This window comes from Antennarius striatus, chromosome 19 (genome assembly GCF_040054535.1).
Source record: "Antennarius striatus isolate MH-2024 chromosome 19, ASM4005453v1, whole genome shotgun sequence".
Taxonomy (NCBI): Eukaryota; Metazoa; Chordata; class Actinopteri; order Lophiiformes; family Antennariidae; genus Antennarius; species Antennarius striatus.
In genome coordinates, this window is record NC_090794.1 from 1032172 (window position 1) to 1046647 (window position 14476).

The window sequence follows — 14476 nt, forward strand, 5'->3', positions numbered from 1 at the left end:
AATTTCTGAATTTCCACCAATTTCAACACGTTGGACTACGAGGGAACAAAGAACACAACAGGTACGTGGAACTTTCTTTTTACTTTGTGACTCTTTATAATTTACATGTAAATCAGAAAACAAACAAACCAGAAGTTGCAGGTTTGGACAATCCATCCACGCCAACATTTCATGACCTTTGACATAAAGTTGTCTGATTTTCCTTTTTAACAACCAGAAGGATCATTTTTGTGGGGGTCGGATCAATATTCCAGCGATTGAGGCCGATGTGAAGACCAGATAATTATCCTCCCAGACCAGCTGTGATTGGTGGAGACAAACCAGCCAATGAGAGACACATGCATCCAGTTGAACTCCGCCTTCAGCAGGACCAATCCACGGCGGCAGACATGCCCACGCCCAGGATGTCCCTGATTGGTCCTCTTTATTCTTTATTGTATTGTAAACAAGCTGTCATGTTTGATCTGAATTACATCCTGTTGTGGCCCCGCCCCCAAAAGATCGCTGCCCTAATCTGCATGATCATTATACTTTTTTTACTTTTCAAGTCAAAATGTTTTCATTTTTATCTGTTTTATTGCTTCTTTATTCACTCATTGATTTTTTTTATTGCTATGGATGTTTCATTTGACTGTTTATGCTTCCATCTAGCAGGAAGCGGCTCTGATCACATGACTTTCTTTTCCTCTCTGATTGGATTAATTCACACAAACTATAATAAAGCTCCCTGTTTAGATCAATAGATAAAAATTGTTGATGCTTTGTGTGTTTTCTCTTTAAAATCAGGTGTGCTCACCTGGTCCGTGACCACACCCCCTACCTTTAGAGATGAGAAATGTCATTGGTTGTTGGATCTTGTGTCCTGAACTCACGGAAACCTTATTTTAGTTCTGATGGTTTGTTTAAGGAGGATCGATAAGAGCCGTTTGATGAGGATACATTTCCAGCCGTCCGCTCCTGATGAGATGGCCCCGCCCCCTGGGAAGTTTCCTGCACTCTGGTTGGTCGGTTGTAGTTCAGCAGAACTCTTTTAAAACCTTGCAGTTCTTGAAGTGGATGAAGTTTTCTCCTCCTGTTGGAGGTTTGCCCTCCACCTGGCCTCCGTCACCACCCCACGCCAATGATTTAGCCGCTAATGCTAATGCTAACGGATTTTTTTCCGTTTTTGTTCCTGTTGGCTGATTTTTTCCCCCTCAGTCGCTCGGCGTATCCAGACGTTATTGAACGTGACGGCAGCGGCGCCTCCGACTCCACCTGCGTTAGCATAGCGATAGCTTAGTGATAGCGTAGCGCTCCTGTCCCAGGCATCCATCCTCATCACCCCCATCATTATTCTCCCAGCTGATCCCTTGCAGCCAGCCTGGGGGGGTTTAAGGCTGATTTTGTTGGTGTTATGCTGATGACGCCGCTATCTCTCAGGGGGATTCCAACCGACACGCTTCCACCAAATACCCCCAGTGGGGGTCGTTTTAAATGTGATTCAGGCGTCTCGGGGGAAATAAGCGTGGGGGGCACCACTGCTGTTTGCCTGTCAGGCAAAGTAATATCCTCAGCCCGTTAGACAGGGCAATAATCTCCACAGGGCCAAGACGGGGGGTACCCCGGGACCCCCAGGACCCCCAGCGGCGTCCGGGGAGAACGAGGCGGGTTTCATGAGGCCGTTGTCATTCACTCAGTGGAGATGCTAATACAACGACGCTCACCCGGTACGACGATGGAGTCGATTAGCATGCTAATTCATGCTAACCGATCCAGAGCAGCAGCTGAGGCTGATGGGATGTCGGGGGGGGGGGTTTCAAACGTTCACAAACTAAATAATTGAACACGAGCGGCGCCCTGGTGTCAGAGGGAGCAGCGAACGCACCACCACCCAATTTAAATATGCGTCTATGATGTCATCACAGTGACATCACACCCGTCTCAGTGGGCGGGCTCAATTAGGAAACATATTTAATGTATTTGCATTCTCCCAAACTCCTCCCACCTGAAGGCCACACCCACCTACGCACTTCATCAACAATTCTGATTTTTTTTTTTTCCGAATAACGGTCCCCACACTTTATTATTGGGTGCATATTTAATAAAGTTTATAAATATTCTATTTTTTAATTTAGTTCAGAAAAAAAATCTAAATTTACGAACACAATTTGGCGATGTTTACCATAGATCACCGATGCTCAATTAATGAATGACTGATAAAATAAAATCCACTTTTAAAGTCCAGTAGTTGTTGTGGACAGATGTTCATTTTTATTTTTCCCGTGTTTTTTGTTTTAAACTGACTTTTAATCAGAACATCATGACTCTAGACGACTAAACCAAGTTAATCCTGGAATCTGGAGGATTTTTTGCTGTTTAAACAAAAACCCCACTGGATTTTAAAAGCACCTCCCCCCTCTGTTCTCTCCCGGGTAAATGTTGGTCTCTGCTGCCCCCTGCTGTCTGATGGTCGTCACAGGTTTTCTAAACTGTTTTAAAACAAATAAACACGGAGAGAAAAAACTGTTGCTACTGTGTGTGTATGTGTGTGTATATGTGTGTTGTGTGTGTGTGTGTGTGTGTGTGTGTGTGTGTTGGTTGATTAAATCTGACCTTGAAGGCGAGGACGAGGGAATGATAAGGAATGGAGGAGGAGATGAATAAAGGAAATCAATGACGATTTGACTTTTAGAAATCGCTCATTTCTGTAGAAGATGGCGTCATTGATGAAACACACACACACACACACACACACACACACACACACACACACACACACACACACACACACGGGTGTAATCATAAAAATTGTTTATTGAAATTTTAATTGATTAAAAATAATTTTGTAGAAAATTAAAATTGACGGATGATGTCATCGCTGTTGCACAGCATTTTGGGATGTCTGGTTTTCAGCGGCGTCTGAGGTTTCACAGTTTGGACGGCGGCGGCACGGGCGTGGGCCGGCCCAGGAGGCGGAGCCGGCTGACACCGCCGTCGGGGCTGATGATGAGGCGGACGTGACTGACGGGTCGGCTGAGGGTCAGGTGAGCATCGCCGTAGAGATGTCTCTGATGAGGGCGGAGCTAAAGCACACACAAAGGACATTAGCTTCGAGCTAATTGGCTTGTTGCTAATCCTTTAAATGGGATCGAGTGAATTTGAATAAAAGAATTAATTTTTCCAACAAATAATAATTCATACTTTCTGCGGTGGCAGGAGAACCTGCCATTTCCCAGAAACCCATCTGGTCCTGATGGCCTCAGCTTCCTCCTGGGGGGTCAGAGAGCATGCCTCCATCCTGCAGGAGTCAGGGAAGTTTCCTGCAGACAGAACGCAGGTGGTATTTTCTCCCACTCGGTGGGACTTTACCTGGAAACACCTGAAGGGCGCGTCAACCTTTAAAGTGGGCGGTGTCGATCTCGACGCTGCGGATCACGCCTGGATGACCCAGACGGAACACGGCCCACTCCCAGCCGGGGACCTGCAGGATGCCCCGACGGTCCGCCTGCAAGACGAGCAGCAGGGACACGTTAACGCCTTAAACCCGAGGTTCAGGCTGACGGTTCAGGTGTGTCGGTCACACCTTCAGGTTCTTGGGTCGGTCAAGTCGGCGCGCCGTCTCCCATCCGTCGGCCATGGTGACGGCTCGGCCAGGACCTGCAGAGACAGCACCGGTGTCACCGCACCGGTGAAGACGCACCTGTGTCACCGCACCGGTGTAGACACACCTGTGTCACCGCACCGGTGTCAGCAGCGTCACCGGAGAAACTGTCGTCATCAGTCACCTGTATCACCTGTATTACCGGTGTCACCAGTCTCACACACATCACCTGTGTCACCAGTCCCACCTGTGTCACCTGTTACACCAGTGTCACCTGTGTCACCATAAAAAATAGCTTCAAAACTATAAAAGAAACTCCAACCAATCATATTGCGTGGATGTCCAAAGTGGGCGTCGCTGAAGCCAAGGCAGACTCCCCCATTGGTTAAAGCCACCAGGTCCACGTCCTGGTGGGCGGAGACAGACGACCAGTCTCTCTGTCCGACGCCGTAGACCCGAAGTCTGGCGATGCCTCCGTCTGATGACACACACAACGGTGTGAGATCAGTGTGTGTGTGTGTGCGTGTGTGTGTGTGTGTGTGTGTGTGTGTGTGTGTGTACCTGGGTGCATGTTGAGGCGCAGGTGCGTGACTCTTTTGTTGAAGGTGACCTTGAAGTAGTTATGGCAGCAGTCCGAGTAACCCGGATTCAGCTGGGACACGCCCACCAGTACAGGCCACGCCTCCGAGCCCAGCTGTCAGTGATCAATAACTTTTATAATCGAGACGATCAGCAGACTGATGATGTCAAAGTCAGCGTTACCTTGGCGACGGCCTCCAGCTGACTGTGGGAGGCGGCCATGCCGGTCCGGTCTCCTTCCAGGGTAAAGGTGGGCGGTTCATCTGCCGGGGGACACGCCCACGTTAGTATCGTCTCACCTGGTTGGCGGCTTCATCGACGTCTGGGCGACGCCTATGAGACGGGTTGGTTACCTAGGCAACCAGCCTGGATGGAGACGTGGGGCGAATGGTTTCCGGTGAAGAAGGAGGTGTCGACGTCGACGCCGTGGATCCGCCCCGGGACGCCCAGCTGGATCACACACCAGTCGTAGCCTGACACACACACACACACACACACACACACACACACACACACACACACACACACACACACACACACACACACACACACACACACACACACACACACACACACACACACACACACACACACACACACACACGTCAGTTTGGACCCATCCCCGGTTTCGTTAACGGGACGGGGCGGGGTCTTACCGGGTGTCCTCTTCCTCCTCGTCTCCCATCCGTCCATCCACTTCCCGAACTCGGTGAAGGCCGAGGCGTCGAAGCGAGGCGCTTCCCTCTGCCGGGACACAGAGAAGATTCATCCGCCAGAGAAAATAGTCCCCTCAACAAACACGGTCCAATGGGATCTACTGGCAGCAGGAGGTTTGTGTGGGGGGGGTGTCCTGGTCTGTTGTGGTCTTACCTTCAGCAGGTTGGCGGCGGGAGCGAACCATTCATCTGTAGCGAAAATAACCTGACCAATCAGGAGAGAGGATTTTTTTTAGTTCTATTTACTGTTCTGAACAAACAAAGACAGGTTTGGTGCTTTAAGTATCATGTCTGACTGCTGACTGCTAAGTTTATCTTAGCATGAAACTAAACACTCTGTGATGCATGCTGGGAAACAGGACTACATCAGCTACTTAGAGTAGAACCTCTAAGTACGGATGGATACGACATCAGTGAGACCGCATCTCGTTCTTTACCACGTGTTGGCGGATGGATGCGACATCAGTGAGACCGGATCTCGTTCTTTACCACGAGTTGGCGGATGGATACGACATCAGTGAGACCGGATCTCGTTCTTTACCACGAGTTGGCGGATGGATACATCAGTGAGACCGGATCTCGTTCTTTACCACGTGTTGGCTGATGGATACGACATCAGTGAGACCGCATCTCGTTCTTTACCACGAGTTGGCGGATGGATACATCAGTGAGACCGGATCTCGTTCTTTACCACGTGTTGGCGGATGGATACGACATCAGTGAGAGCGGACCTCGTTCTTTACCACGTGTTTGCGGATGGATACGACATCAGTGAGACCAGATCTCGTTCTTTACCACGTGTTTGCGGATGGATACATCAGTGAGACCGGATCTCGTTCTTTAGCACGTGTTGGCGGATGGATACATCAGTGAGACCGGATCTCGTTCTTTACCACGTGTTGGCGGATGGATACATCAGTGAGACCGGTACTTCCCTGTGGTGGTGTCACCTGTTTGTGTAGCTGAGTACTTGTACTAAAACTAAAAAACTAAGGTCCGTGAACACATCACTCCTGTGCCCTGAACGCAACCTGAGGGGCGTTGACCTGTTCACCTACAGAATGCGCGCGCATCTTGTTTATCTTTGTTTACTCCCCGTTGTTTACTCACCTCCCCGCCGACCGCATCACACACCAGGTCGTTGAACTGTAAGAAGTCCGGCTCCGCCGCTGCCTTCACGGCCGCCTTCCTCTCGGACATCCCGGCTCTCCGTAGACGCTGAACCCGCGACTGAAGAGGAGGGTTCGGTTCAAAGTTCACCGGCCGCTCGGTTTGTCGGGAGAAGGGAGAGGATGTTCCAAAATAAAAGCACCAAATACTTACATGAAAATAGATGGCAGCAGATGTTCTCCACCCGATGATCCACCTGTCACAGGTGAGCGGAGGGATACCTGTCACCTGCAGCTGTTCCCGTCCCGAGTGGAGAAACTCCGCCTACCGGGTGTGATTTTATACTTGTTAGATTTTTTAAATCTCAAAATAAAAGATGGTGCTTGTGCTATTGTTCAATAAACATCACCAAATTTCGTTTTTGATTTGAATTCTACATCGACAGATTGTTTTGAATATTTTACTGCCTCGAAGATGAATAAAAACATGAAGACATCAGTTCAGCTCACATGTTTATTCGATTATAAAATGTGAAAAAAGATTCAGAATTAATAATGAAATAAAAACAGACAATATAGGACAAGATAGGATTGTAAACAATTCCTTTAAATTGATAAAAATATTGATTCTTCAAAAACAAATTGAGAAAATAATCTTTATGATTATTAATAACGTATTTGTGACTGAACACTGTGTTAAAACACAAAAGAAACCTTTAAAAATAAACATAAGGTCAAGTTAGCTTTTGTGGGTGTAGCACCTGACGACGTGATGCTCTGGATGCACCGACACGAAGAATCAAACACACCTCTGTAGCTGCATTCTGACGTAATACAAATTTATCACGCTCTGGATCTGGATCCAGTCGTATCACAGCGTGATCTATTCACGCTTTATTTTGACGAGCTCACTGATTGGACCGTTTCATCGCCAAATGGGAGTGGCTGATCGAAATGCACGCCCATGCATCCGTTGCGTGATGCTTGTGTCTTCTAGGTATCGCACAGAGTCACGGAACCAGAGGACGGGATGCCCATCCCAATCCCAATCCCAAACCCCGGGTACACCGGTTCAGTGAAGGTGGTGTTGAAGGTGTGGAGGGGGATGAAGTTGCCGTTGGAGACTTCAAAGAAGGACAGAGTACCGGCGGGACAGTCCACATACACCGCTGCTCTGTTGGACACGGAGGAGAACCGGATGAGGGTCACCTTTAAATTGTGGCTAACAGAGTATCCGGCACTCGAGCAGGTCAGACTCCACGACTGTCGGTTCTTTCCAAAACTACAGCTGATGCCGTTGCCTTTCCGTCTGATCCCTCTATATGTCACGGCGATGGTGACCGCCCCGGTCCACTCCACCTCCCAGATGCACCGACCAGTCAGCTCGTTGGTGCACAGCAGCTGGCAGTAGTAGTCGAACCGGTCTGGGTGGTCAGGGTAGGGTTGGTACTCTTTCACTGTCTCCACAGTCTTGTTGTCATCAGACAGCTTGAGCTTCCTGTATGCCGTGTCAGGGTCCAGAGTGAGTTTACAGCCAACTGACGGACAGAACAAACCAGAAGAACCAAAGGGTTCATGTTAACAATCACCTGAAGTTGGAACATGTCCACATCTCTCAGTCTTTGTGTGATCCTGCTAAAAGTCTGCTGTAGTTCGTAGACACAAGACTTCAAGGCTGATGGGAGTTGTGTGTTCAAGATCCAATCAATAGAACAAGACAAAGTCCTCAGATCTGGAGTCTGCTTTATACGCCTCGCCCTTGGAGTCCATCAGAAGGAGGAGTGACATCTATGAGTTCAGGCTCCTCCGGCTGATTGGCTCCAAGGACATGGACTCAAACGGGTGAGAGAGCTTTTTAGAAGAATTTACAGCAAATGCTAGTGCCAATAGTGAGCTGTTGTGGTGCTACAATGGTTTTACTGTGGATTCCAATTAAGACAAAATAGCATTGACCTCATTTGCATCGCCAAAATTAACCTTTATTTGGTCCTTTGTTGAGAACCATAACCCTGGAAGTTGTTAAAAAAAATCTTTAGACTAACTGGACCAACTTAAGACTAATTGGACAAACTGGACAAGAGAAAAAAAATTGTCTTACTTTTCTAGAAAACAGGTAATAAACACTTACACTTTCTCATACCGGGTGCTAGTTTCATCTCCCCACAATTTTCGATTCTAGAGGCAAAAACAGTCTTGGGTCAGGGAATCATGGCTATTTCATTACTTCTTAATGACAGAAAAGGGTTCTCGGGTCAAAAAGACCTGCTGTAGAACCATCCTCACCGGAGTGTCTCCAGTCTCCAGTTTGGATCGTCCAGGATGACAGACAGCATCGCCATTCCAGAGTCCCCTGGATGATTGTAGCTGAGGTCCAGCTCTCTCAGATGGGACGGGTTGGACCTCAGCGCTGAAACCAGACACATGCATCCTTCTTTTGTGACCAGACAGCCTGAAAGCCTGGGATGAAGCCAAAAGCTGAATTGAGTGATAAGATACCAGAAACAGTCACCTGAAGGAAATATTCTCCTTCTTCTCTCCAGTCCAGCTTGTTTTTCAAACAATGGACTTCCTGTAGCGATCGCTTTGTAAAATCACACACCCAAACATGTTACTTCATGACAATTCCATGACGCCAACACATTCTATTCATGCAGACGTCATGTTCAGCCTCGTTAATACCTCTGCCGTTGCTACACAGGCAAAACAATTGGATCCTCATCATGTTGAACCAGAATATCACAGCAGAATGAAGGCGCTCCAGACCCACATATGAACCACCACTGAACCACAATATCCCTAGCCCAAAACCTAACCCCTAATCCTAACGATAACCTCACCCCCAAGCTGAACACCAACCTCAAAACTAACTTTAACACTAACGCTAACCCCAACCCTTTAGCATTAGCATAGTGATCTGTGTCAACACTAGCACTGTGTCGTTATGCAGATTCAATTTTTTAGTGTACTGATCATTTCACGCCAGTCCCAACTCTTGGTTTATACCCCAACGTTCATCCTAACTGTAACTCTAACCCCCACCTTAACCCAACCTCTAACCTTAACCCCTAAACATAACCGAAATACTAACCCCTAAATTTAACCATCCCTTCTAACCCCTAACCCTAACATGAGCAAAAACCACCTAAACTTTAATCTTAACCCCTAACCCTAATGCTAAACCTAACCCCTAACCCTGATCCTCACCCTAACCCTAACCCCTGACACTAAACCTGACTCTAACCCCAACGCTAACTTGAATTAGACACTTCTTTTGTAACCCTAAGTCTTGTCACTGACCTGAGAACTTCCAGAGTACAATGTGGACTCTTCAGTCCTGAAGAAAGCAGCATCACTCCTTCGTCCTGCAGGTCATTGTTACTCAGGTCCAGTTCTCTCAGACTACTGGGCTGACAGCTCAGAACCCTCATCAGAGCTTCACAACTCTTCCATGTCAGTTTGCAGCCGTTCATCCTGAGGAAAGGATTGCAACAGATGCACCATTATCAGTGTCCTCTTGCTTGTCCATGACTCAGAGATTGATAGATATCAGGATTTGTCTTACAGAGCTATTTTTGAGGTTTTGACCACTGGTAGGAGCCTCAGGAGAGCTTCCTCTGAAGCACCATATTTCCTTAGGTCAAACACATCCAGAACATTTTCTGATGACACTAAGATGAATACCAGAGTTGACCATTGAGCAGGAGTGAATTTTTCTGTACAGAGACTACCTGAACTCAGGTATTGCTGAATATCGTCCTCTAGCGAATGATCCCTCAGTTCATTCAGACAATGGAAAAGATTGATGTATCTTTCTGAAAGACTCTCAAAGATGATTTTCTTGATGTATTTTATTGTATTTTGACTGACATCTGAGCCTCTTTTGGTCTGTTTCAGCAGACCTTGTAGAAGACTTTGATTAGTCCGCAGTGAAAGACCCAGGAGGAAGCGAAGGAACAGGTCCAGGTGTCCATTTGGACTCTGCAAGGCCTTGTTCACAGCACCTTCATAGAAGTGTGCCAATTTACTTTTGACTACACGTTCGATACCAGACCACCATTTGGTTGTTTGTTCTTCCAGTAGATTGACCCCATTGTTGATGAAAGTCTGATGTACATGAAGAGCAGCTAGAAATTCCTGAACGCTCAGATGTACGAAGCAGAACACCTTGTCCTGGTACAGCCCTCTCTCCTCTCTAAAGATCTGTGTGACCAACCCCGAGTACACTGATGCTTCTTTGATGTCGATATCACACTCCCCTAGGTCGGATTCATAGAAGATCAAGTTGCCGTGCTGGAGCTGATTAAAAGCCAGCTTTCCCAGAGATGCTATCATCTTTCTGTTCTTTTCATTCCAAAGAGGATTTGTCTCAGCTCGTCTATCCCACTTGCTACCTTTCACAATCAGTTGAACCACCAGGAAGTGGATGTACATCTCCGTCAGGGTCTTGGGAAGATCTTTGTCCCCAGTTTTTATCTCATCCTCCAGGACCGAAGCAGTGATCCAGCAGAAGATGGGGATTTGACACATGACTTGGAGGCTTCTGGAAGTCTTGATGTGGGAAATGATTCTGCTGGCCTGCTTTTCATCTCTGAATCTTTTTTTAAAATACTCCTCCTTCTGTGGATCAGCAAACCCTCGAACTTCTGTCACCATGTCGACACACTTAGGAGGGATTTGATTGGCCGCTGCAGGACGTGAGGTTATCCAGACACGAGCAGAGGGAAGCAGATTCCCTTCAATGAGGTTTGTTAGCAGCACATCTATGGAGGTGGACTTTGTGACATCCGTCACCATCTCGTTGTTGGTGAAGTCCAGGGGAAGTCGACACTCGTCCAGACCGTCAAAGATGAATACAACCCAGAATTCTTCAAACCTGTAGATTCCTGCTTCTTTGGCTCCAGAGAACAATTGTTGAACAAGTTCTACTAAGCTGTACTTTTTCTCTCTCAGAACATTCAGCTCCCTGAACGTGAATGGAAACACAAACTGTATGTCCTGGTTGGCTTTGCCTTCAGCCCAGTCCAGACTGAACTTCTCAGTCAAGACCGTTTTTCCAATACCAGCAACTCCCTTTGTCATCACCAGTCTGCTTGGTTCATCTCTTCCAGCTGTAACTTTAAATATGTCTTCACATCTAATTGTTGTTTCCTGTCCGGTTGTTTTCTTGGCTTCAATCTGTGTGCACTCATGTTCCTCGTAGAACCTGGCCACCCCCCCCTCTGTGATGTAGAGCTCTGTGAAGATCTGATTCAGAAGGGTTGAGGTTCCTGCTTTGGGGATCCCCTCAGAAACACGCTGGAACTTCTTTGTGATGTTAGATTTGAGCTTACTCTGGAACACCGGTGCCACAGTCTCTGAAATGAGCACCAAAAGAAATCAGTAAGTTCCTGCTTCCACACAGCTGATGAACATTTGAGTATTGCTACGTGATCAAGTTGCCTCTACTGATATGTTGTACATACAGTATGTGTATGTTTCCATTCTTACTCATCTGCAGGACATCTGCCAGGTTCTCTTGCTTCATTGCCCTCAGGGTGTCCAGTGCGATCTTCAGGAAAGCCTCCTTGCTGCTCGTCCTCCTCCTCCGGTCGTCGTCTTCACATTGGCTTTCTGAGTGTTCCATGATGTCTGAACTCAGAACCTTCTGAAACCATTTGAGTTCGTTCTTTGCAAAAATAGCAATGTTATCTTCAAGTTGCTGGGAAAGATTCAAACGTGAAACGGTATTTTCTCAGTGATGCAATTAAAAAGCACACAAGCTAACAGACCTAGAACATCAGCTGATTAAGTTATTTTATCATTTGTTGCTGTTTTTCAATTGAAGTCTGGTGAATGTGGTCAATGTGGTGTCAGCATGAACACCCGAAGACCCGCTAGCAAATGCAAGCCTAGGGTAACTCTGCTACGATCTCAGCCTATACATCTGCACACCTTGAATATGGATCCTAGGTTGAACTGCTGTGGAGGTATTTCACCATCGATGGAGGAATTATCCTCATGACCTCTGTGGAGAAAAATTGCAAGCAACGTAAAAGTCTAGCTCTGATTTTTCCATGTGTATCAAGTAGAAATCTTCACCTTCCCTGCTAGATGGAATTATATCTTCATCCCTGTTTGGAAAGGAAAGAATCAGAACCTGGCTATTTTTAGAGGTAGCATCTTCTAACTTCCTTTTAGAACTCGGTCCTACACATGACATGACATTGGTGTGCTGGTCTTAAATACTCACAGCATGTCCAAAGGGGTTTCTGGTCCAAACTCTGGAGAAAGTCCCTTAGACTGATCACTCTTTGCTGACCGACAGCTGGGTTTAGGAGAGTCTGATCTCAGCTGCAGTCTTCAATAAACACAGTTAGCGGTTAGATTGTGCCCGCACTGATTAGCTAGTAGCTTCCAATGTGAGATAAAAGACTCCAGAGAAATGTTGGGGGACACATGGCAACGCTTTATAACAGACAGACATGAAAGTAATAATATTGTCAGACAGATTCCGTGGATCATTTTCTTCTTGATACAGCAGGTTCAGTTGGTCCTCTCCCAAACAACAGTTCTTCCAGGAATCCCAAGGCATTCCTCGGCTACCAGAGACGTGTCACCCCTCCACTGAGGTCCAGGTCTACTCCAGGCTCTCCTTCTAGTTGGACTCAGAAGGAAAATCTCCAAGGGATCCACCCAGATAGTATCTTAACTAGATGCCTGAACCACCCAACCGACGAGGCAAATGTCTGATTCTTGTATCTTTGCCACGGAAGGGCGTCATGAATTCTGCCTCTACATGTTAACACATATCTATATGACATGTTTATGGCTTCTTTTAAAATGTCCGGCTGTGTTTTCAGTAACATTCTGCAGACTTACTGTGGTTTAGATGGAGTCGATGGGAGGAAAACTATAGGAGGGTCCATGGAATGCATGCTAATGGCAGACGATGACCTTCAAGGCAAGAGTCAGACAGCTTTGAACCATGGCAGATGGTTTTGAGATCCATGGCACGAACAGTAGTCAAAGATCATCATCTCACCTTTCAGGTTTGTTCTTGATCTCATGTTCTCCAACTGCTCCATCCTCCCGTCGAGACATTTTGGAGGCAAAAACTCCCTTCAAACACAAGAATATCAGCTAAGCGTTCGACAACATGCTGCCCACACATGGAATGGCTTCATGTTGTCCAACCGGTTCGTAGGTACTCTGAATATTTTAGTTACTACAGCTACTAGCACTAATTTCAGCGAGTACGAATAAAAACTAGTCATCATCAACAACAAGAATGCAAAGTAGCAGCTGAAACATCAGCCAATCGACACGAAACAACACACCATCGACGTTCACAGAGTGGATTCTCACCTGTCCAGGTCACTTCAGGTCCTTAATGAGTTGATGAAAAAGTGAGAGTAAAGATGCTTCTAGTAGTTTTCTCTGCATGATTCTGCGATGGATGCAGTTTCTGATATCCGGACAAAGTTCGAAAAATAAACCCCGTCGTATGAATAGTGCAAGTAAATTGTGACCTCTGAGTGGTGAGTCAGTTTCCTTGTCTCTTTTGCCAAACCAAACCTTGCTGAGTGACATTCTGTTGAGTCATCTCGCAGAAATGTTAGCAAGTGAAAGCTGAGGAATTATTTTTCGCATTTTTGCATAATGTCCCTGTAGAAACAAATTGTGACACAAATCTCAGTTGTTTCCACGTGAATGACATTGTTCCACCTGTCCACAGCGGGGTTGGCTGTTCTTGGAGGTAAACTAAGCTGATTTGCATCCATTGTTCTCCAACATCTTGTGTTGATGGCAGGAAAACTGGGGCGGTGACATTTCTTCGGTCAGGCCGCTAACATTTTCACTTTCATTGCTATGTGAAACAAATCCCGGTACAATCCCACTTTCTTCATCAGAACTGTCTTTAACTTTCTCATAATGCTGTTATGACTACTTTTGTGTTTTTCTTGTGTGAACAGGAACCTCCAAGTTATCGATTGATTCAGGAGCCAATTGTTCAACAGGAGAACCCAAAACAAGTCAGGACGGTTACACGTTTTCACTCTTCTTTACTGCATGGAAATAAACGTAAATATTGTAGCACGTGTCCTTCTTGCTGTCCAGTCACAGTGACATGATGTTTCTGACCAGCAGGTGGCGATAGTTCACCATCTACTGATGGAGACCTGCTCAGCGTCTCCTGTGCCTCAGAGCAAAAGAGAAGCCACATTTAACATCAAAACATCTCTTCATTGGGGCGGCCCCTAGCCCACCTCTGGCCCCTAGCCCACCTCTGGCCCCCAGCCTACCTCTGGCCCCTAGCACACCTCTGGCCCCTAGCCCACCTCTGGCCCCCAGCCTACCTCTGGCCCCTAGCACACCTCTGGCCCCTAGCACACCTATGGCCCCTAGCCTAACTCTGGCCCCTAGCCCACTCTGGACCCTAACCCACCCCTGGCCCCTAGCCCACCTCTGGACCCCGGCCAAGCTCTGGCCCCTAGCACACCTCTGGACCCTAA

At 47.0% G+C, this 14476-nt stretch overlaps 2 protein-coding genes across 2 annotated transcripts; both read right to left on the bottom strand.

Annotated features, from left to right (window-relative positions):
* Nucleotides 1-2773: 2773 nt before the first annotated feature.
* allc (allantoicase) lies at nt 2774-6282 on the bottom strand. The gene is made up of 12 exons (XM_068341880.1): nt 6199-6282; nt 5986-6105; nt 5030-5080; nt 4816-4903; nt 4513-4632; nt 4343-4422; nt 4142-4274; nt 3903-4058; nt 3563-3636; nt 3376-3484; nt 3181-3299; nt 2774-3062 (listed from the first exon to the last, which is right to left on the bottom strand). The coding sequence occupies exons 2-12, from the start codon at nt 6073-6075 to the stop codon at nt 2907-2909; spliced, it is 1176 nt and encodes a 391-aa protein (XP_068197981.1). The 5' UTR covers nt 6076-6105; nt 6199-6282; the 3' UTR covers nt 2774-2906.
* Nucleotides 6283-6557: 275 nt separating this feature from the next.
* Nucleotides 6558-14024, bottom strand: LOC137613043 (protein NLRC3-like). The gene is made up of 11 exons (XM_068341875.1): nt 13329-14024; nt 13006-13082; nt 12843-12917; nt 12214-12321; nt 11916-11988; nt 11472-11682; nt 9547-11338; nt 9282-9455; nt 8268-8441; nt 8113-8159; nt 6558-7522 (listed from the first exon to the last, which is right to left on the bottom strand). The coding sequence occupies exons 2-11, from the start codon at nt 13062-13064 to the stop codon at nt 6978-6980; spliced, it is 3258 nt and encodes a 1085-aa protein (XP_068197976.1). The 5' UTR covers nt 13065-13082; nt 13329-14024; the 3' UTR covers nt 6558-6977.
* Nucleotides 14025-14476: the final 452 nt, after the last annotated feature.

Coding starts and splice junctions, on each gene's coding strand:
- allc (XM_068341880.1), bottom strand. CDS start 6,075: ATGTCCGAGAGGAAGGCGGCCGTGAAGGCAGCGGCGGAGCCGGACTTC. Junction 4,904..5,029: donor CCGCCGCCAACCTGCTGAAG/GTAAGACCACAA, acceptor GTGTCCCGGCAG/AGGGAAGCGCCTCGCTTCGA. Junction 4,633..4,815: donor GAGGAGGAAGAGGACACCCG/GTAAGACCCCGC, acceptor TGTGTGTGTCAG/GCTACGACTGGTGTGTGATC.
- LOC137613043 (XM_068341875.1), bottom strand. CDS start 13,064: ATGTCTCGACGGGAGGATGGAGCAGTTGGAGAACATGAGATCAAGAAC. Junction 11,989..12,213: donor GAAACCCCTTTGGACATGCT/GTGAGTATTTAA, acceptor TTTTCTCCACAG/AGGTCATGAGGATAATTCCT. Junction 9,456..9,546: donor AAAACCTCAAAAATAGCTCT/GTAAGACAAATC, acceptor TCCTTTCCTCAG/GATGAACGGCTGCAAACTGA.